Consider the following 20787-nt stretch of genomic DNA (forward strand, 5'->3'; position numbering starts at 1 on the left):
ATGGCATCATCTAAAAAACTCAGAGGTCCGTGCTCTAGTTCGTTCCAAACTCCTTCAAATCCCCCAAAGTTTGATTTAGCTGCAAATAGATGACAGGGACCCTTAGTGCTGGCTCTTTGACTCCAGAGCAGCTGCTTTAGAATCCTTCACATAACCCTGTGTAGTTATGTGCCAGAAATGGATCCTTTGAAGAAACTTTCCCAACTGACTTGAATGGAGGCTTGTTGGAAGGGTATTTGAGGAGAAAGCCTCCCAGCTGGGGTCTGGGCTTTGGCCTAGCTGTGTCCCCTGCTGATTGTGAAGTGTGCCATCAGCTGCAGGGCTTTCTGGGCTAAAACTATCATCAAGTCCCTTGGACTTGCTCTTTTTGGCCTATAAAAGCTGGACCCACTTTCAGGGCAAATTTGGAGACCTCATCTATGGGTGGATGGAGCACCTAGGATTTTCCCAGTTGCTGGGAATGCTTCTCCAGGTCCCTGGTGTAAAACGGGGCTGCCCAGCAACTGCGGATCTGCAAGATGATAAACAATTGTCTTGGTTTGAAAAGAGAGGTGTCTGCTAAGGAAGGCAGAAGCCTTCTCTGAAATGGAAAATGTAAATCCAGCTCCCTTCAAATGATTCTAATTTAGAAATTCAAATGCTCTCAGGGACAGATCTGGGGATAGGACTGAGCCCGCAGAGCCAGGCAGCGTTTGCTGATGCTCTGAGCCCTTCCTAAAGATCCTGTCGGGCTGTCTCAGACACCTGGGGCCAGGGATTCCTTCCAGCCTGGGCCACTTTGGCTGGGCTGGGGGCGGCCCCAGGGCAGGAGGCAGTGTGTGCAGGGCCCTGGGTGGCACGCTGCAGCACGGTCACCGTGCCATGGAACGGAACCCGGTGTCCAAGGCCCCTTTGTGACACGTGGGAAATAGAAGCTTGCCCGGGTGCTGGGAACCCGCAACGGGGCACAACGGGACAGAGCGGTGCCGTGAGGAGCCCCCGCACAGCGCACTCGTTCCCCTCTGAGCCGGAGCTTCTCTGCGGCGCTGTTCCTGCAGCTGAGCTCCAGGCCAGAGCACAGGACTCGGTGACCCGTGGCCTTGCGAGGCTTCTATTCTGCAGCTGCCCCCAAGGGCAGAGCGTGGGACTTGGTGCCCCGGAGCTTTCCCAAGGCATCTCTCCTGCAAGTAGCTCCAGGCACAGACATGGAGCAGAGACCCCCCAGAGTGCCCAAGCTGGCCTGGGTGGAGAAGCAGGAGGAGGAGGAGGAGGAGGAAGGCCCTGGAGCTGCCCCAGCACAAGAGATTGAAGAGGTGGTGCCATTCCATCCACCGCAGGAGGGTGAGTGGCAGAGCTGGGCTGCAGGGCTGGAGCCTGCGGCCAACTTGGCCCCCCATGCCATGCCATGCCATGCCATGCCATGCCATGCCATGCCATGCCATGCCATGCCATGCCAGGCCATCCCCTGGGGACATGCCCACGGACAGGACGGAAGAGGGGCCGGGCAGACACCCCGCAGGGGCCGTGCTCCATCCCCCTGCAGCATCCCGGGGCTCTCCCTGCCTGGGGAGCGCGGGGCTGGGCTGTGTTCTCCGGCCTCTCCCGCAGCCCCTCAGCTCTGGCTGCGCTCGCTCTTTGCCAGATGCAGCCCTGGAGCGCACACACGAGCAGGAATCCAGCCGTGGCCGCTTCCGCAGCACAGCGCAGGTACCTGCAGCCACCCCCACCTGGGCTGGGCCTGCTGTCCCTGCCCAGCCCAGCACCGTGCGTGCAGCACTCCATGCAACATCCCCGGCTTCCTGCCCTTCTCCTACAGCTGGTCTGCGACTTCATCAGGAGCATTCGGCAGGAAGAGACCAGCACCATGGGCACTGGGCTCAGAGCTCACTCCGAGCTCCTCCATCATGAGACCAGTGCCGCCCTGCTGGATTTGCTCCTGGAGAACGGTGCTGCCAGGCCAGAACAAGTAAGCAGCCTGGGGCCAGGCTTCAATTCCCCCATGAGTCCCGCGGCTTCCCCAGCCACGCCTGCTGCTCCCTGGGAGCCTTTGAGGCCATGGCAGTGCGCTGGCAAGGGAAAGCACTTCTCTGGGGACCCTGGGGACATTGCTCCCTCTGGCAGCTTTCCAAGGCTCCCCGTGCCTTCTCCAGGTGCCCGCCATGGTGAGGTACATTCACCGATGGCTCACGGCCAATGATTCTGCCGAGCACAGGCTGGACAAGGCCCTGCTGAATGTCACCAGAGCACACCCGGATGACGCAGTGGTGACGCTCCTGCGTGTGGCCCCGTCCTGTGACAGGTATGGGGCCCACCTGCCCAGAGGGCTCAGGCCTCCCCAGCCCATCAGCCTGTACCGCCTGGCCCAGGTGTCTGAGCAACAGAGAGTTCCAGGGCCCTCTGGCTGCTGCCTTTCCCAGCCCTGGCCCGTCAGCCCCCGAGCCTGCTGCCGTGCTCCCTTGCCGCCCCTCAGGGCTCTGTCCCCACAGGGCTGGGCTGCCTGCCTGCTGCTGGCCAGGGCCAGTGGGCAGAGGCAGAGCCGGCGCTCAGCCCGGGCCCCTAGGGATGCCCAGGCCACGGTGCCGTGTCTGAGACCCCCCCTGAGACAGAGCTCTGACCCCGCAGAGCTGCCATCTCCATGTGGAAGACCATCATGTGCTCGTCCAGGACTGCGGAGCCAGTGCAGCTGATCCTCCTGGACGTGCTGGGGAGCTGGCCAGAGCGCAGCACGTGCACCTCCGATGGGGACATTACGGGTGTCTTTGGCCTGGCTGTGAGTTTCTGCAAGTGGCCTTTGCTGGCCCCAGGGCCGCCTCTCCAGCAGCTCTCCATCCTCCTTCCCCCACTGCATCTGCCTGCCTCAGGCGCTGGCCTGGAACCCGGCCCAGGGGCAGCTTCAGGCCCAGCAGGCCCCGTGCTCCCCCTGCCAAGGTCTCTGCGGGCCTCTCCCTGCCCTGCTCGGGCCCTGCCACACGGACACCTGGGCACTGAGCGCTGTCTCGGGGGGCTTTGTCCCTTGCAGGCAACCGTGGTGATGTGGAAGATGCTCCAGGAGCCCCCTGTCCCACGTGTAGTGAGGTCGTATTTCCCCCGCCTATTTGTGCATCTGCTCTTCCAAGTCTTCTTCAGCACAGAAGAGATGCCAGAGGAGGTCAATACCTTCTGGAAGGAATGCCTGGAAGAGCACGGCCTTGCCACCAGCCCCAACAGGTGCTCCATGCCACTCCTCCTGTCCCTGCCACGTGGCCTGCCAAGGAGCCAGTGCTGCCAGTGTGACCTGGGCTTTGCTGTGCACACAGGTTTGCAGTGCACACCCTGAAGTCCCTGCTCTGCCAAAAGCAGTACAAGGATGTGGTGGTGTCAGTGGAACGCAAGCGTGGCTGGGACACGCTGCTCTGTGCTGACACCCGCCACTACGCCGTGGGTCTGCTGGCCAGGTGAGACTCCCCTTCTCCCCATTGCTCCCGGCATTTGTGCCCCGTGCCCGGGCTGGCCCACACAGTGCCCGAGGCCCTGGGACACAGGGCCTTGTCACTGAGGGACGGCCAAGCAGACTGGAAAGGGCTGGGAGGGGACAGAGCACAGCAGGAGACACCTCCTAAAGGGCCCAGGTCCCCTTGCAGGATGGTGCTGAAAGACCAGCAGGCTCTGTCAGCCTGGCCTTGGAGAGATTTGCTCAGCTTCCTGGTCCCTTTTTCGCCCTCCTAGGGAGATGCGCCATGCTTGTCTTCGGTCGTGTTCCAGCATTGCGCTCCACCTCCTCTGGCTGCTCAGCACACAGGAGCCACACTGGGATCTGCCCGCCCTGGCGTTCCTTGTGGAGGTGAGCCGGGTGTGCAGCGCTGCCTGGCTGAGCTGCCTCCCAGCTCTGCGCCCTCTCGGAGCCGCAGCCGCCTGGGACGGTGCCCGCGCCCTGTGCTGCTGCTGCTGCTGCTGCTGCTGCCTGGGCCCGGCCCTGCGCGGCTCCGGGCTCCTGCCGGCCGGCTCCCCCGTCACTGCAATGTGCCTTTCAGCTCCTCGAGTGCCTGGACTCCAGCCAATGTGGTGACAGTGTTGTGAAGGTCTCTTCAAGGTACCTGCAGAGCGAGTGCAGGGAGAGGCGTCGCCTGGCGCTCAGGGCCCTGCTGGAGCTCATTGATGATCCCTCCATGGTGAGAAGGGGGCGCTGGCTGAAGCTGCGCTGGGAACGCGGTCACTTGGCCCTGCCTGGGCTTCGGGCGCTGGGGCAGCTGCTCCCAGCTCTCCTGCCTCCCGCTTCAGCTGCCCCAGCGCTTCGGGACAGGCCTTTGGCCTCTGGGCCCTGCGGCAGCAGGGTGGGCTTTCACAGACTTGTGTTGCGCACAGGCCGAAAGAATGTGCAGCCTGACCGAAAGCCTCATGCGCCTGCTGTGGGACAAGGACGCAGAGATAGCTGGGATGACACTCATCACACTCAGCTTTATATTCCTGCACAAATCACAAATGCTGATGTCAACCCCCACTGCCCTGCAGCTGGCTGAGGCGCTCCTGCCACTCTTTGACCACGTAAGGCTCTGTGCCCCCAGCCACAGCCACTGGCTGCTGCCTGGAAACTGTGTGCCCTGTGCATTTCCAGCCCTGTGCCCAGGGGGGCCTGCAGGAGCCAATGCTGAGGTATTTTTTCCTTTGTTTTGGTATAGGATAATAGCCAGGTCCAGCTGCTCTCCATCAACCTCTTCCGAGACATGATGGAGTATTTGGAAGAGAGAGAAAAACCTTTGGAAAGCCCTGTGCAACAGAGCCTGCTTCCACTCTTCTTCCACTGCCATGATGAGAATCAGCCTGTGGCAGAGGTGAGCACTCGTGGGCTGCTGCTGTCCCCCTGGCAGGGGCTCGGCTGCCTCCTGCCCTGCGCCTGCTGGACCGCAGCCTCCCCCAGGCCTTGGCACGGGGAGGCGGGTGCCGTGCCCCGGGCTCTGGGGCCATCTCCGCGTCTCTGCTGCTCCCCAGGCTTCTCGGGAAACGCTGCTTTGCGCGGTCAAGTTCATGAAGAGGAGGGATCTCAAAAAGCTGCTGAAGGAGCAGAAGCTGTGGAAGTTCAGCAAGTGCCTGGTAAGGAGGGCCTGCAAGCCCCAGCCTCAGCCCGGAGAAGGCCCCTGAGGGCGGCGCTCAGAGTGCGGGGCGGGCAGCGGTGCCCCTGCCCGCTGCTGCAGCCAGAGGCCGCGCGGGCTCCTCTCCAGGCTCCCGTGGGCCCGAGCCGGGTGCCCATGGAGCCCCGGCCCGGCGGGGCTGCGGGCCGCCCCCCGCGGCTCCCCGGGCAGCAGCCGGCCCGCTGCCCCCTGCCCTCGGGAGCCCGGGCGCCAGCGGCTGCTGGCCGCGCCTCGGGGCTGTGCGGCCAGGGGAGGCCGGGGCTGGGCGCAGGCAGCGCCCGGCCCAGGGGCTGAGCCCGCGCCAACCCTTCCCTCCCCCGCCGCTCTCTGCAGCTGGCAGAGGACAGGAGCCGAGCGGCCGAGCACCTGCGCCGGGCCCTGCGCTACCTGGAGAGCCCACAGGAGCCCCTGCGGCGGCGGCCGTCAGGTTCCTGGGTGAGCCACGAGCCGGGCTCCCTCCCCGGCCCGCCCGCCGCAGCTCGGCCCCGGCCCCGCCTGCTGCCCCGGCAGCGCCAGCCGGGCCCGGCGCCGTGGAGCCCCGCCTGGCCCGGGCATTGCTGCTGCCGCCCTCTCTGGCAGCCGTGCCCTGGGGCGGCAGCGTGCGGCAAGGGGCCGGGCTGAGCCCTGCCGGGCCAGCAGCCCGTGTGGCCGCAGCGCCGGCAGCGCCGCTGGCAGGGAGCTGTGCCGCTGGGCCCTGACAGGCTCTGTGTTCACAGGCACGGCCGGGCGGCACCTGAGGGGGCAGCAGCGAGAGCTGCAGCTGATCTGCGCTGGTCAGTGAGTGAGGGCAGCGGGCTGGCAGCGCGGGCTGCCGGGGGGAGAGCTGCAAGCCCTGCCCCCCGGGCGGAGGGCTCTGCTCCCGTGGGCAGAGCGCACCGAGATTTCAGGGCCCCGTGGGCCATTCCTGGCCAGCAGCTTCGGGCTGATCCCCTTGCTCCCTGCTCCCTCCTGGCCATGGCGAGAGCCGGCTGCGATGGCCCTTGCAGGGGGCTCTCCTGGGCTCCCCGCAGCTCCGGCTCTGACCGCGGCTCTGTTCCTCTCGCTTGCAGCCCTGGAAGACAAAACAAATGACATCAGCCTCGCCGTCGGAAGCCTGGCAATTCAAACCCTGTGCATCCTCAAGTCAGGAGAGCGGGCTCCCATCTCCAGGTTCCAGTGGCTCCGAAACCACCTGCGCAGGGCGTGGAAGACACGGCCTCGTCTGTCACGGCTCGGCTGCCTGCCCTGCCGCAGCTCTGTGGAGAGCTGATCCCAGAAGCTCTTTTTGCTGGGGCCACCTGAGTCAGGAGGAATTTTCTTTTACTTCAAGAATGTTCTTTTCATTTTTTTGTTTTCTTTTACCATGTAAATATAGACTGTGTTATATACACACACTCCCAGGATCTTTCTTTTGCTGCCCAGGGTCCGCAGGGCATAGGGGAAAGGGGAAAGAGGGTGCTTGTGCTCAGCCAGCTGCCCAGGCGTGCAGTGCCGCAGGGAAAATGGCCAGAAGGCCCTTGGCCTGTGGTGGTTGTGCTGAAGCCTTTGTGCTGGCGGCAGAGCGGCTGGGCAGGGCCCGGAGCTGCGGGGATCCCTGCCAGAGCGGTGCCTGGAGATGGGCACAAGGCCCGTGCCAGGCAGGAAGCGCCATCCGTGTGCTCCTGCCCGTGTGCTGCTGGCTGCCTTGCTGAGGGCTCCCAGGTGCCTCGGGCTGGGGCTGCCATGGAGCTGCTGTGGGGCTGCGGCGCTGCTGCCGGGCAGCTTGGCCGGGCTGGGGCAGCCCCTGAGGGGCTGGGGCGCTGGGGAGCCCTGAGCAATGGGCTGGCAGAGGCCACAAGCAGCCCCCCGGCAGCCGCCTTGTTCCTGCCAGAGCTGGCGTGCAGGACGGATCCCGGGCACTCTGGAGCTGACAGCATCGGCGTGGTTGGAAACCCAAATGCAGGGAAATCTCAGACCTTTGGTCTTGTCAGCAAAGCTTAGAATTAAACACGGGATTTGATCGGAGACCTTGGAAAGGGCTTCCAAACTTAGGTGCTCGGAGCGAGAATGCGGATTTCTAGTTGATAGCAGAGACATGGGGAGGAAAGTTGACGTGCAGGAAAGTTTAGAGTTTTAGAGTTCCAGATCTAGAAAAAGTAAAAGTAGTTCCAATGGCAAACAAGAAGTTTAGGATGCAGTGCTGTAGGTTTGTGTGTCATAACATGATTGGCTAAGGAAGCTTACAGCTTACACCGTAGCATGATGTGGGAACCCAGGAAATTCCTCTGGCTGCCCTGGAGGACTCGAGACCCTGTCAGAGGGCTCAGAGACCCTGGCACAGAGCCCAAGACCCCTGTGCCTTTGATTTAGCCCTTGGGAAAAACAATTACCAACCTTGTATGAAGAATTACAAGCCACGAAAGTTTAAGTAGAATGATAGTGAATTTATCACAGGTGAAAAATAGATTTTTGGGGTTTTTAGAATGGGGCTTCAGGGGCAAGATGGAGGAATCTGGGCGTGTCCAGCCTTTCTCCTTCTTCTTCTTGGCCTCCATCTTCTGCTGTGATGTTGGCACTTTTAGATTGCTCTAGAGTAGAAGCTCACTGTCTAACATAGATGATAGGTATTGGAAAGTAATTGTAAATATTGTACATGTAGTTTTTAGTAGAAAAAGATAACAGCGCCCCGGGGGAGGCAGAGTGCCTCAGACTGTCTTGCTGAGCGGACCTCGGCAGGACAGGAGAAAGAATTTGATAGGTAAGATACAATAAACAACCTTGAGACCCAGAAATGAAGAGCTCTGACTCCTTCTTTGAGCGCTGGGCTGGGAAAAGAGACTTTCTAACTTATCTCGGGGTCACTCTGAGCAGCGAGAGACCCCGACAGGTCGGGGATTTTCTGGATTTTTGGGAACGTTTCTGTAGTTTTTGGGAATGTTTCTGGATGGGGAACAGGGTTGGTTTTGGATTTTTTGAGGAGGAATATTTCTGGATTTTCTGGGGAAAGTTCATTTTTTGGGAATGTTCCCATTTTGGATTTCTTTGGGGAACATTTCTGGATTTCTTTGGGGAACATTTCTGGGTTTCTGGGGAACATTCCCGGGTTTCTGTGGAACATTCCTGGGTGTCTGGGAACATTCCCGGGTGTCTGTGGAACATTCCCGGGTGTCTGTGGAACATTCCTGGGTGTCTGTGGAACATTCCCGGGTGTCTGTGGAACATTCCCGGGTGTCTGTGGAACATTCCCGGGTGTCTGTGGAACATTCCCAGGTTTCTGTGGAACATTCCCGGGTGTCTGTGGAACATTCCCGGGTGTCTGTGGAACATTCCCGGGTGTCTGGGGCACGTTCCCGGGTTCCTGGGGCTCTCCTGGCCCCGTTCCCAGCCCAGGTTCCCGGGTTCAGGAGCTGCCCTGGTGCCCGGGCGCCGCGACATCGCCCGGGTGCGGTTGGACACCGAGGTGCAGGCGGCGCCGCCCGCGAGGCCCTGCAGGGCTTCAGCATCACCCAGAGCAGCGCCAGGCAGATCTCCTGAGCCAAACAGGGACCCACAGCCCCCAAACCCCACCAAAACACCCCCAAACCCAAAACAACGGGCCTGAAATACCCCAAAATCCCAAAAAAATGCCTCAAACCCTAAATACCAAAAATCTGCCCCAAAACACCCCAAATCCCTCCAAACCACCCCAAAATCCCATAGAAATGCCCTGAAACCCCTCCAAACATCCCCAAAATCATTCAAAACTGCCCCTGAATACCCCAAATCACCTCAAATGCCTTCAAGCTGCCACAAAATCCCATAGAAGCACCCCAAAATCCCATAGAAACACCCTAAACTCCCTCCAGACCACCCCAAATCCCAGAGAAACACCCCAAAATCCCACAAAACCACCCAAAACACCCTAAATCCCATAAAACAGCTACCCAAATCCCATAGAACTGCCCCCAAATCCCATAGAAACACCCCAAAAAAGAAAACTGCCCCAAAAATGGTCCTGATCCTGCCCCACCCCCCCCCCCCCCCCCCCCCACTCCCCCAGGTAAGTTCAGCTCAGCCCAAATCCCTCTTTTTTTGACCCCAAATCCTTTTTGTGTCCCAAATCCCTTTTTTGCCCATCCCAAAATCCTCCTTTTTCCACCCAAATTTCCCACCCCAACCCCCATTTTTCCACCCCAAATCCTTCTTTGTGCATCCCAAATCTCCTTTCCCACCCCAAATCCCCTTTCCTCACCCCAAACCCTTTCCCCATCCCAAATCTCCTTTTTCAACCCCAAAATCCCCTTTTCCGCCCAAAAATCTTTTCCTATCCTGAATGCCCCAATTCCCACCCCAATCCCCCTTTTTTTCCCCACCCCAAAATCCCCTTTTCCACCCCAAAAACCCCTTTTCCTACCCTAAATCCTTTTCCACCCCAAAACCCCCTTTTCCCTCAATCCTGACCCCAAACCCTCAATCCCCACCCTCAACCCATTTTCCCATCCAAACCCCCTTTTCCCACTCAAATCTCCTTTTTCCACCTCAAATCCTTCTTTGTGCATCCCAAATCCTTCTCCTTTCACCCCAAACCCTCTTTTCCCACTCCAGATCCCCTTTTCCCCACCCCAAATCCTCCTCCTTTCACCCCAAAATCTCTTTTTTCCATCCCAAATCCTTCTTTTTCCTTCTTTTCCCCACCCCAAATTTCCTCACCCCAAATCCCCTTCTTGATCCCCACCCCAAATCCCCTTTCCCAGCCCCCAGGGGTTTTGGGGTTCCTGAGGGGTTTTTGGGGTTTTTCCCAGCATTGTACCCAGGGTCTCTCTGCAGACATTGCACCTGGAGCTGCCCCAAACAAACCCCAAATAACCCAAATAACCCCAATTTTTTGGGGACTGGGGGGGTTGATGACTAAAAATGGGGGTTTTTGACACTTCAGGATTTGGGATTTGGGGGTATTTGACCCCAAACTTTGGGAACTGGGGGTTTGATCCCAAAATTTGGGGGATTGGGGGGGGTTGACCTCAAAATTTGGGGAGGGGGTTTGATCCTAAAATTTGGGGTTTTGGGGGGTTTGACACCTTGGGGTTTGGGGGGGTTTTGACCCCAGAATCTGGGATTTGGGGGTGTTTGACACCCCAGGATTTGGGGTTTGGGGTTTTGATCCCAAAATTTGGGGACTGAGGGGTTTGACCCCAAACTTTGAGGATTGGGATGGTTTGATCCTAAGATTTGGGGGTTTGGGGGGTTGACACCTCAGGGGTTGGGGATTTTTGACCCCAAACTTTGGGAATTGGGGATGTTTGACACCCCAGGGTTTGGGATTTTTCAGGGGGTTTGTGACCCAAAGTTTGGGAGGGGGATTTGGGATCAAAGGGGGATTTGACCCCAAAGTTTGGGGATTGGGGGGTTTGACCCCAGACTTTGGGGATGAGGAGGGTTGGACACCCCAGATATTTCAAACCCCAGGAGTTGGGGATTGGGGGTTTCAACCCAAAACTTTGGGGGTTGGGGATGTTTGACACCTCAGGATTTGGGATTTGAGGTGTTTGACCCCAGACTTTGGGAATTGGGGATGTTGGACACCCCAAATGTTTCAAACCCCAGGATTTGGGGTGGGGGGTTTGACCCCAGGATTTGGGGTGTTTGACCCCAATGTTTGACCCCCCAGACTTTGGGGTTTGGGGGGGGTGTTGGACCCGGAGCCATTCCCAAAACCCGGCGGGATTGGGGATTGGGGAGGATTTAATGGGAATGGGATGGGAACTGGGACAGGGAACAGGAATACCCCGGGATCAGGAATGGGATCGGGATGGGGATTGGGATTGAGAACGGCATCGGGATCGGGAACCGGGGGAACGGGGGGTCCCTGACCCAATCCAGGACCCCAGTGGGGTTGGGGGACCCCGCCCCACCCGGAATGTTTGAACCCCCCAATTTGGGACCCCTCCCCACAATCCCGGACCCATCCCCACAATTTTGGGGTGTTTGACCCCAATGTCCCCACAATCCCGGACCCATCCCCCCACAATCCCAAGTTAAGTCCCAGCCCCTCCCCAGGGGCTGAACGGACCCCCCCTCAATCCCAGCCAGCCCCGGGGACCGGAGCCATCCCCAGAGCCTCCCCATTCCCGGGGAGGGACCCTTCCATCCCTTTTTGGGGCGGCTCCTGGGGCCGCCCCCCGCCCATTTCTGGGGGTTCCAAAGGGGGGGCGGACCCCCCCATTTTGGGGGTGTTGGGGTGGCCCCAGGTGGCCCCCGAGGGCCGAGGGGGGGATCGAAAGCCCCAAACCCGGGGGCTCCTGGGGGTGCCCAGTTCCTCCCGCCCCCATCCCAAAATAGATCCTGGCCAATGGCGCGGGGCGCTGATGACGATCCAGTTGCCGGGCAGAAATATGCACTGGCCCAGCCCGGCGATTTTCAGCGAATCACCGCCCGGTTTGGTTTGACTCATCAGTTGCTGGGCAGAACCCCTGCGCCTCTCACAGCGCTAGCCAATCAGAGACTGCGCGGGGCCATTTCCAGCCAATCAGAGCGTTTGTCGCTGATGACTCCTCAGTTGCCAGGAGCGGAAATTTGGGGGGGGGAGTGGACCCAGGCCATGGGGATGGGGCCGGGTCCAGCTGGGTCCCAGGGGCACTGGGGGCGCTGGGATCCCCGGCCGCAGGGGATCGGGGGGCGCGGTGAGAAGGGGGCGGGGCCCAAATTCCCAAGGATCCGGGACCCCCAAAGGGAGCAGGATCCCTGGAACCCCCAAAACCCACGGGGGAGGGATTGATCCGGGGGGAACGATGGGGATCCCAGTCTGTGCAGTCCCAGTCCATGGGACCCCCCAGGATCAAGCCAAATGGATTGGATCCCACCTTCCAGGGATGGCAGCCAAAGGCAGCCAATGGCAGCCAAAGCTTTCTCCCAGTCCGTGTGATCCCAGTCTGTGCAATCCCCATCCATGTGATCCCAGCCCATATTTGATCCCAGTCCCGTTGATCCCAGTCTGTGTGGTCCTGATCCATATGGTCCCACTCTGTGCAGTCCCAGTCCATATTTGATCCCAGTCCATATTTGATCCCAGTCTGTGTGGTCCTGCACACACTCCCAGGGTCTGGAATTCCAGTTTCAAGCCAGAAAAAAATGTTCCTGTCCTTGAACTTCCTTCCTATCCTCTCAACAAATTATAATAAAATTATAAATCAAAAAATTATAATTAAAATGAAATAAAGTAGAATAAAAGTGAAATATATTATTTCAACTCTTCCTTACAATACTCCAATAATGATTCAACCCTAAACAACTATTACTATAATGTTAGCAATACACATAAATCAAGAAATTATATACCAAGAAATACTTTTTGAAAGTTTTAACTCAATAACTAATATACTTTAGATAAAAAATATCTAAAAAAACTAACATGTAATCTAACACACCTTAGTAAAACAATTCATATTACAAATATACTAAACACAAAACCAAACACCACTATAATTTCTCACACATTTGAACCCAGAAATTAAACTTTATTAACATCCTTAAGTACTCTAAAAAAAATTAAATTTTTTTTTCAAAATTCTAATTTCAGGTGCGTGGTTTTATTTGGATATTGGTTTTTGGATTGTTTGGGTTAGATGACTTTAAAAAAGGGATTTTTATAGGAATTTATTCAGCTGAGAAGGTGGCACTCTGCAAACAGAACTGACTGAAAATGAACGGGACAGAATCAGTAACTCTGTAAGTTTTATTTGCTATCAAATACATCCCATACACCCAGCCCCACACAATCCCCATCCCACCGCTCCAAATTGGGATCCCACTTCCCCCAGTCTCCTCCCAACCCCATCTCACCCTGGTGGCTGTGGAATAGAGAGAGTTTGGCACGGCATTGAGTTTTTTTGAGGTGGGAACAAGCAATCTGATGTAGGATTGAGCTTTTTTGGGTTAAAATTCAGTTCTTTGCAGTGGGATTTGAGTGGTTTTGAGGCGACAGATCGATCCCTCTTGGCTTATGGAGTGCAAAGACATGGAGAAGAGAAACAACTTAAAGCCAAACCAAAAGGAGAAGCAGCCAGGTGTGTTCCCAACATGGATCACAGGGAATGTGAGGCACCAGGGCTGTGCCCAAAGTGCCTCCTCCAGTGGGGGATGGAGCTGGAGCAGCGCCACGAAGCTCTTTCCCCCTCGGGGCACTCGGGGCACTGCAGGGCTTCCCTTAGTGGTGCCTCCGTTGGTGTTGGGTCAAGTTAGAGCTGCTGGAGAAGCTCTTCCCACACTGGGGAGACTCGTAGGGCCTCTCCCCAGTGTGGATGCGTTGGTGCCTGACGAGGGTGGAGTTGTGCTTGAATCCCCTCCCGCAGTCGGGGCAGCGGAAGGGCCTCTCCTCGGTGTGAATGCGATAGTGCCGGAGGAGATCGGAGCTGGTCAGAAACCTCTTCCTGCATTTATCACACTCGTAGGGCCTCTCCCCTCTGTGGGCACGCTGGTGGGTGATGAGTTGGGATTTGTGCTGGAATCCCTTCTCACAGTCGGGGCACTGGAAGGGCCTCTCCTCTGTGTGACTCTGATGGTGCTGGAGAAGATGGGAGCTGGTCAGAAACCCCTTCCCACACTCGGAACACTCGTAGGGCCTCTCTCCAGTGTGGGTCATCTGGTGCGTGATCAGGCTGGAGCTCCGGCTGAAACTCTGTCCACACTCCCCGCACTCGTAGGGCTTCTCCCCAGTGTGGGTCCTCTGGTGCGTGTTAAGGTTGGAGCTCTGGCTGAAGCGCATCCCACACTCCCCACACTTGAAGGGCTTTTCCCCAGTGTGGATCCTCTGGTGCACAATCAGCTGGGAGCTCTGGCTGAAGCTCTCTTCCCACACTCCCCACAGTCGTAGGGCCGTCTCCCCAGTGTGGATCCTCTGGTGCCTGATTAGGTCGGAGTTCCACCTGAAGCTCTTCCCACACTCCCCACGCACGTGTGGGGCTTCTCTCCCCATCATGGTGCTGCTCATGGAGCACCAGCTCCGAGCTCTGGCTCCATCTCTGGCTGCCTTCCCGGCCCAGGCTGGCTCTTTCCCCCTCACATCCCCGCCATCTGCGTTTGCAGCCCCTCCTCGTGCGGCATCTCTGGGCCTTTTCCTCCCCGTTGGCTTCCTGCGCCGTGGAGCCGCTCAAAACGGCCTCTTCCACCAGGTTCTGCCGCGGGCATTTGTCCTCCCTGCTCTCCATGCTCAGCTCCTGCTCTGGGGGAGGAAGGACAAGGACACGATGGGATTTGCCTCCGTGCCACAGGCAAGGGCAAGGAGATCCCCCCAGGGCTGTGCTGCAGCCGGGGCCGTGCTGGGCTGGGAGATGGAGCAGCCAGAACTGACTGAAAATGAATGGGACAGAATCAGTAACTGTGAAACTTTTATTTGCTATCAAATACATCCCACACACCCAGCCCCACACAATCCCCATCCCATTGCACCAAATTGGGATCCCACTTCTACCAATCGCCTCCCAAACCCATCTCACCCTGGGGCTGTGGAATGGAGCAAGTTTGGCGTGGGACTGAGTTTTTTTGAGGACGGAAAAAGCAGTTTGAGGTGGGATTGAGCCCTGTTGGGTTAAAATTCAGTTGTTTTCAGAGAGATTTGAGTGGTTTTGAGGAGACAGATCAATCCCTCTTGGCTTTTGGAGGACAAAGAGATGGAGAGGAGAAAAGAATTAAGGCCAAACCAAAAGTAGAAGCAGGCAGGATCCCAACATGGATCACAGGGAATGTGAGTGACCAGGGCTGTGCCCAAAGTGCCTCCTCCAGTGGGGGATGGAGCTGGAGCAGCGCACGAAGCTCTTCCCACACTTGGGGCACTTGCAGGGCTTCCCTTAGTGGTGCCTCTGTTGGTGTCGGGTCAAGGCTGAGCTGGTGGAGAAGCTCTTCCCACACTGGGGACACTCGTAGGGCCTCTCCCCAGTGTGGATGCGCCGGTGGGTGATGAGGTGGGAGTTGCGCTGGAATCCCTTCCCGCAGTCGGGGCAGCGGAAGGGCCTCTCCTCTGTGTGAATCCGACAGTGCCGGAGGAGATGGGAGCTGGTGTGAAACCTCTTCCTGCATTTATCACACTCGTAGGGCCTCTCCCCTGTGTGGGTCCTCTGGTGGCTGATGAGAGTGGAGCTCTGGCTGAAGCTTTTCCCACACTCCCCACACTCGTAGGGCCGTTCCCCAGTGTGGGACCTCTGGTGCAGGATCAGGCTGGAGCTCTGGCTGAAGCTCTTCCCACATTCCTCACACTCGTGGGGCCTCTCCCCAGTGTGGATGCGTTGGTGTGTGACAAGATGGTCGTTGCGCCTGAAGCGCTGCCCGCAGTCGGGGCAGCGGAAGGGCCTCTCCTCTGTGTGCGTGCGCTGGTGCACGAGGAGATGGGAGCTGGTCTGAAACCTCTTCCTGCATTGATCACATTCGTAGGGCCGTTCCCCAGTGTGGGTCCTATTGTGCTGGATCAGGTGGGAGTTGCACCTGAAGCTCTTCCCACACTCCCCGCACGTGTGGGGCTTCTCCCCATCATGGAGCTGCTCATGGAGCACCAGCTCCGAGCTCTGGCTCCATCTCCGGCCGCCTTCCCGGCCCAGGCTGGCTCTTTCCCCCTCACATCCCCGCCAGCTGCGTTTGCAGCCCCTCCTCGTGCGGCATCTCCGGGCCTTTTCCTCCCCGTTGGCTTCCTGCGCCGTGGAGCCGCTCAAAACGGCCTCTTCCACCAGGTTCTGCCGCGGGCATTTGTCCTCCCTGCTCTCCATGCTCAGCTCCTGCTCTGGGGGAGGAAGGACAAGGACACGATGGCATTTGCCTCCGTGCCACAGGCAAGGGCAAGGAGATCCCCCCAGGGCTGTGCTGCAGCCGGGGCCGTGCTGGGCTGGGAGATGGAGCAGCACAGAGGGGAAAGGGGCACTCATCACCACCTCGGGGCTGTGCACAAATCACAAACAGGACGGGACTGCTAGGAACACCTCTTGAGCTGTTTTATTTTCCAGCATCAGTCTCATTACTTGGTTATGACAATGGAAGATGCCAGCAGCTCACATCCCAGGTGGCAGACAAAGAACTTAATGTTAAAACTTACTTTAAAAGGTTTTTGACAATCACACAAAGCAAAAGCATATTGACAGTAGTTCTATCCAAGCAAATGTACCTTCGGTTACAACAATGCTTGCTTATTTCAGATACAATACCTGCTTGTAAGCCTTAAAACACAATGCACAGAGCTCCATTATTAACCTTGGAACTTCCCAATATCTTGCTAGATATATTTTTCTACAGGTTAGGGAGTTATTCCTGATAAGTGTTAAGGCACAGACCATTGTTCAATTTCTGCTTACTTTCTTCTTCTTACAACATTTTTCTGCTGACCAATCTTATGGCTGCTGCAAAGCTCTAATCACAGTTGTACTGTCTCTGAGGCTTGGCCTTGCAGCTTTCCCAAAACCCTCTGATTTTAGGCATTCCAAACACACTGATTTCTTCCTCACCTGGCTCAATGTCCCAGGGCATCTTCCTCTTCCTCACAGCCTCCCAAGTGTTGGCAATGGGAAATCCTGGTTTGGGGAAAACAAGGGATGAGCACATTGAGTTTGAAGGTCCCTCTGCCCGAGTCCATCTCTACAAGTCACCAGCCATCTGGGCTCCAGAAAAACCTCCCAAACACCAAGATTCAGACCTGAAAAAGCCCCCCAGGAGTTCCCCGTCCCTGGTCCCTCCCCTCTGGTGTTCGGGGGCTCCCCCCTGTCCCAGCTGCTGGGGTCACGCTTGGATTGGGGGTCCCCCTTCTCCTGGGTGCCCGCCCTGCCCAGGCTGCTGGCAGTCCCAGCAATGCCAAAAGCTCCCCCCTCTTGGCTCTCCCCATTTCGGGATGCCGGGGCTCTTTGGGCTCCCGGGCTCCCTTCTCCCCTCATTCTCTGCTCTGGGCTGCAGCGGTTCCAAGGAGTCCCCCCTGCCCCTCTCCAGGCTCTTGAGGCTCCCGCCAATGGCGGCGCTCCCCCCTCTCTGGGCTCCCCACTTTGGGCTCCTGGGGGACACAGGGCTCTGCTCCTCCAGGCTGCCTCTGCCGGCAGCCGCCACTGCCACCCCCGATGTCCCCCCGAGGGGCCTTTTCCGCTCAGCCTTGCACTTCTTCATTCTCCAAACATCCCCCCAAAAACCCAACTGGGAGCAACTGGGAGTGACTGGGAACATGCTGGAGGGAACTGGGCTACACTGGGACATACTGGGAGGGACTGGAACAAAAGTGAGGGTGAAAGAGCAACTGGAACCATGTGGAGCACAACTGGTTCATACTGGCAGGGACTGGGAGCACACTGGGCTCATCTTTGGATCATACTGGGAGGGACTGGACTCATACTGGGAGGATCTGAGAGCGACTGGGAACACACCCTGCACATCATCCCCCATACTGGGCCTGACTGGGAGCAACTGGGAGCACGCTGGCAGCAAATGGCATCATACTGGGACTGACTGGGCTGATCTAGGAAGCAACTGGAACCACGCTGGAGGCAGCTGGGACCATACTGGGAGAGACTGGAAGCAACTGGGATTATACTGGGACCACACTGGGAGGGCTGGCATGTGACTGGGATCAAACTGGAGCTTACTGGGATCATATTGGGGTTGAAAGGGAGCGACTGGGATCACACTTTGGGCTACTGGGAGCAGCTGAGAGAAACTGGGATGATGCTGCAAGCAAACTGGAGGAACTGGGAAGGACTGGATGCCTGCTGGAGGCAACTGGGATATTCTGGGCATGACTGGGGGATCATACTGGGAGAACTGACACCTTCCTGGGGCCACTGGCAGTGCCTGGAAATGACTACAGACATGCTGGGGGCAACTGGGATATACTGGGAGTGTCTGGAACCATACTGGGGGCACTGGAACCACACTGGGAACAGCTGGGATCATGCTGGGAGCAACTGGGACGATGCTGGGGAAACTGAATCTACCCTGGAGGCAACTGGGCACGACTGGGACCCTGCTGGGAGGGACTGGGACTGTTCTTGGGGCAACTGGGATCATAATGGGAGGAACTGGGAACATCTGGAATTCTGCTGGGAGCAACTGGGATCACACTGGGATCTCAGTGAGAGCAGCTGAGTCCATACTGGGTTCCACTGGGATCTCATTGAGAGCGACTGGAATCATACTGGGATGGACTGGGAGTGGCTGGTTTTGTGGATTTTGGGGGTTTGGATTTTGGGGGATTTTCTTGGCATTTTGAGGGGGAGTTTTTCTGGGGGTGTTTGGGGGTTTGTTGAATTTTTTGTGGCTTTTTTTGAATTTTGGGGGTTTTACTGGGGTTTTGTTGGGATTTTTTGGGATTCTCAGAAATTCTGGGGGTTTGATTGGGATTTTTAGGAGATTTTGGGGCATTTTGTTGGAATTGTGGTGGCATTCAGTGGGATTCATTGAGGATTTGGTGTTTTGTGTGATTTTTGGTGGGATTTGGGGGGTTTTGTGGGGTTTTTGGGTGTTGCCAGGATTTCTTTGGGTCTTGGGGGAGATTTTGTGGGACTTTTCATGGTTTTGGGGACATTTTGGGGTGATTTGCGGAGTTTAATCAGGATTTTTGGGGTTATTGGGATTTCAAAGGATTTTGTGGGCTTTTATGGGGATTCTAGGGTGTTCTAATGGGATTTTGAGAGATTTAATTGGGATTTAGTGGGTTTTATTGGGACTTTCAGGGCTTTTAAGGAGATTTTGGTGCCTCTCAGCCCTTCCCCACACCCAGGGAATGCCCCAAAGCCCCCTAAAATTCCACGAAAACCCCACAAAATCCCCAAAAATTAAAAGAAAACCCTCAAAAACCCCAGAGAATCTCCAAAAATCCCAGTGGAACTCACCAAAATTTAAAAAACTACCAAAGATTTCAATATATGCCCCCCTTAAAAAACCCCCACAACCCCAACAAAACACCCAAAATCCAAAACCCCCCAAATCAACAAAACCCCCCAAAATAATGTAACCATCCCAAAACCAGTAATTCTCCCCAAAACCCCAAATAACCCCCAAACTCCCAACAAAATCCCCCAAAGCCCAAAAAAGCCACCCCAAAATCCCCAAAAACCCTCTCAAAACCCCAAAAGCCCCCAAAAAACCCCCCAGACTCAGTGGGGCCGTCCTGGCTCAGGGGGCACCGGCCGGTGGAACAGGAGCCACTTCAGGGGCCCTCGGAGCTTTTTGGGGAGGGGGCACCATGGGAGACCCCCCAAAAACCGGGGGGGGGGGAACCCCTGCTGTGCCCCCTCCCCGAAACCCCCAGACCCCGGTTCAGGGTGGGTTGGCAAATCTCCCCAGGACCCCTCTGGACCCCCAAAAACCCCCAGGGTTGGCCCAAGACCCCCCCCAAAATCTCCCCAGGACCCTCAGACCCCCAGTTCTCCCCAAAATTCACCCCAGACCCACCTGAGACCCCCCAAATCCATCAGACTGCCCCAAATCCCCCGCAGACCCCTCAATCCCCCCAAACCCTATGAAATCCCCTCAGACTCCCCAAATTTCTCCAGACCCACCTCAAAACCCCCCAGATCCACTCATAACCCCCCAGTTCCTCTCAAAATCTCCTCAGATCCTCCCAATTCCCCTCAGATCCCCCTAAACCCACCTGAGAACGCTCCAGACCCTCTCAAGCTTCCCCCAAAGCCCCAAAAAGCCCCCTAAAGACCCACCAAAGCCCCCTCAGAGCCCCCCTCATTCCCCCAAACCCACCGCACCCCCCCTATTTCCCGTCAATGCCCCCAAAAATCCCCAATTTCCCCTCAGACCCGCCCCAAAACCCCCAGTTTCCCCCCGACCCCACCTCAGCTCCTTCCTGAGCCGTTCTCCCTCACAATCTCCCGCCTCCGCCGCGCGGGCTCCCAGCCAATAGCGGCGCGTCCTGCCCCGAACCAACCAATCACTGCGCTGCACTCTACAAACCAACTAATCACAGCGCGGCTCCCCTCAGCAACGCCCCTCCCCCGCGCCGCCCCAGCCAATCAGAGGCGAGCCGAAGCGGCGCCCCCCTCCCTGCCGGTCCCGGCGCCCCCGGTGTCGGGCGGGTCCTGCGGGAGGCGCTGGGAGGGGCGGGAGCGCTCCGGGAGCTGCTGAGGCGGCCGGGACAGGAGCGGGAGGGGCTGAGAGGGGATCGGGGGAGGGGCTGGGGGGAGGGGGCCTGGGGGGGCTTTGGGGGGGGGTCTGGGGGGGGCTCTGGGGGGTCTGGGGAGGGGTCCTGGGGCATTGTGGGGGGGATCTGAAGGTGTGGACGGGTCCTAGGAGGGGTCTCTCGGGGGGGCAGTGGAGGGTCTGGGGGGTTTGGGGAGGGGTCTGGGGGTCCTGGAAGGCTCCTGGGTGGGGTCTTGAGAAGGAACAAGGGGGGCCTTGGGGAGGGGTCTGGGGGGTCTCAGGGGTGTCAGGGGAAGATTTAGAGTGAATATGTTTTTCACAGACGTCCTTTATTGCACAGTGATCCAAGGGCCTGGCAGGTAACAGCTCCACACATCTCTTGGCAATCAGTGGCAAAGCAAACCAGACTGTTTTTGTCCTGCCTGTAGCTCTGCACAGGGACCATTAGAAGGGAAAACGCAGTCCTTGTGCTGGAGCTGAGCTGGAGACCTGGTCTGCCAAGCACTATTGGGCTCCATCCAATCCATTTTCTGCTCATCCGATTGATGTCTAGGGCCCTGTGAAGAACACTGACAGCCTGGTCTGGCCCCCAGGGAAGGAAAACGAGCCCCTGGAGAAGCTGTACCAGGTGATGCTGCTACTGGAGACACCAAGGACAACC

General features: G+C 57.7%; 2 protein-coding genes across 2 annotated transcripts; one reads left to right on the forward strand and one right to left on the reverse strand.

Moving 5' to 3' along the window:
* Window positions 1–1621: 1621 nt before the first annotated feature.
* On the forward strand, window positions 1622–5705 carry LOC115916079 (the record flags this gene model as incomplete). Its single annotated transcript, XM_030969791.1, has 12 exons — window positions 1622–1686; window positions 1796–1945; window positions 2130–2278; window positions 2602–2749; window positions 2999–3186; window positions 3276–3413; window positions 3685–3799; window positions 3990–4127; window positions 4321–4500; window positions 4635–4787; window positions 4945–5046; window positions 5418–5705. Coding segments are annotated over 12 exons (1814 nt in total), but the record flags the coding sequence as incomplete, so codon positions are not given.
* Window positions 5706–13224: 7519 nt separating this feature from the next.
* On the reverse strand, window positions 13225–16563 carry LOC115916080 (zinc finger protein 260-like). Its single transcript, XM_030969792.1, is given in 5 exon segments — window positions 13225–13863; window positions 13866–13895; window positions 13897–13984; window positions 14781–15786; window positions 16502–16563. Coding segments are annotated over 5 exon segments (1785 nt in total). The 5' UTR covers window positions 16524–16563.
* Window positions 16564–20787: the final 4224 nt, after the last annotated feature.

The sequence above is a fragment of the Camarhynchus parvulus genome, unplaced genomic scaffold, assembly GCF_901933205.1.
Source record: "Camarhynchus parvulus unplaced genomic scaffold, STF_HiC, whole genome shotgun sequence".
Lineage (NCBI taxonomy): Eukaryota > Metazoa > Chordata > Aves > Passeriformes > Thraupidae > Camarhynchus > Camarhynchus parvulus.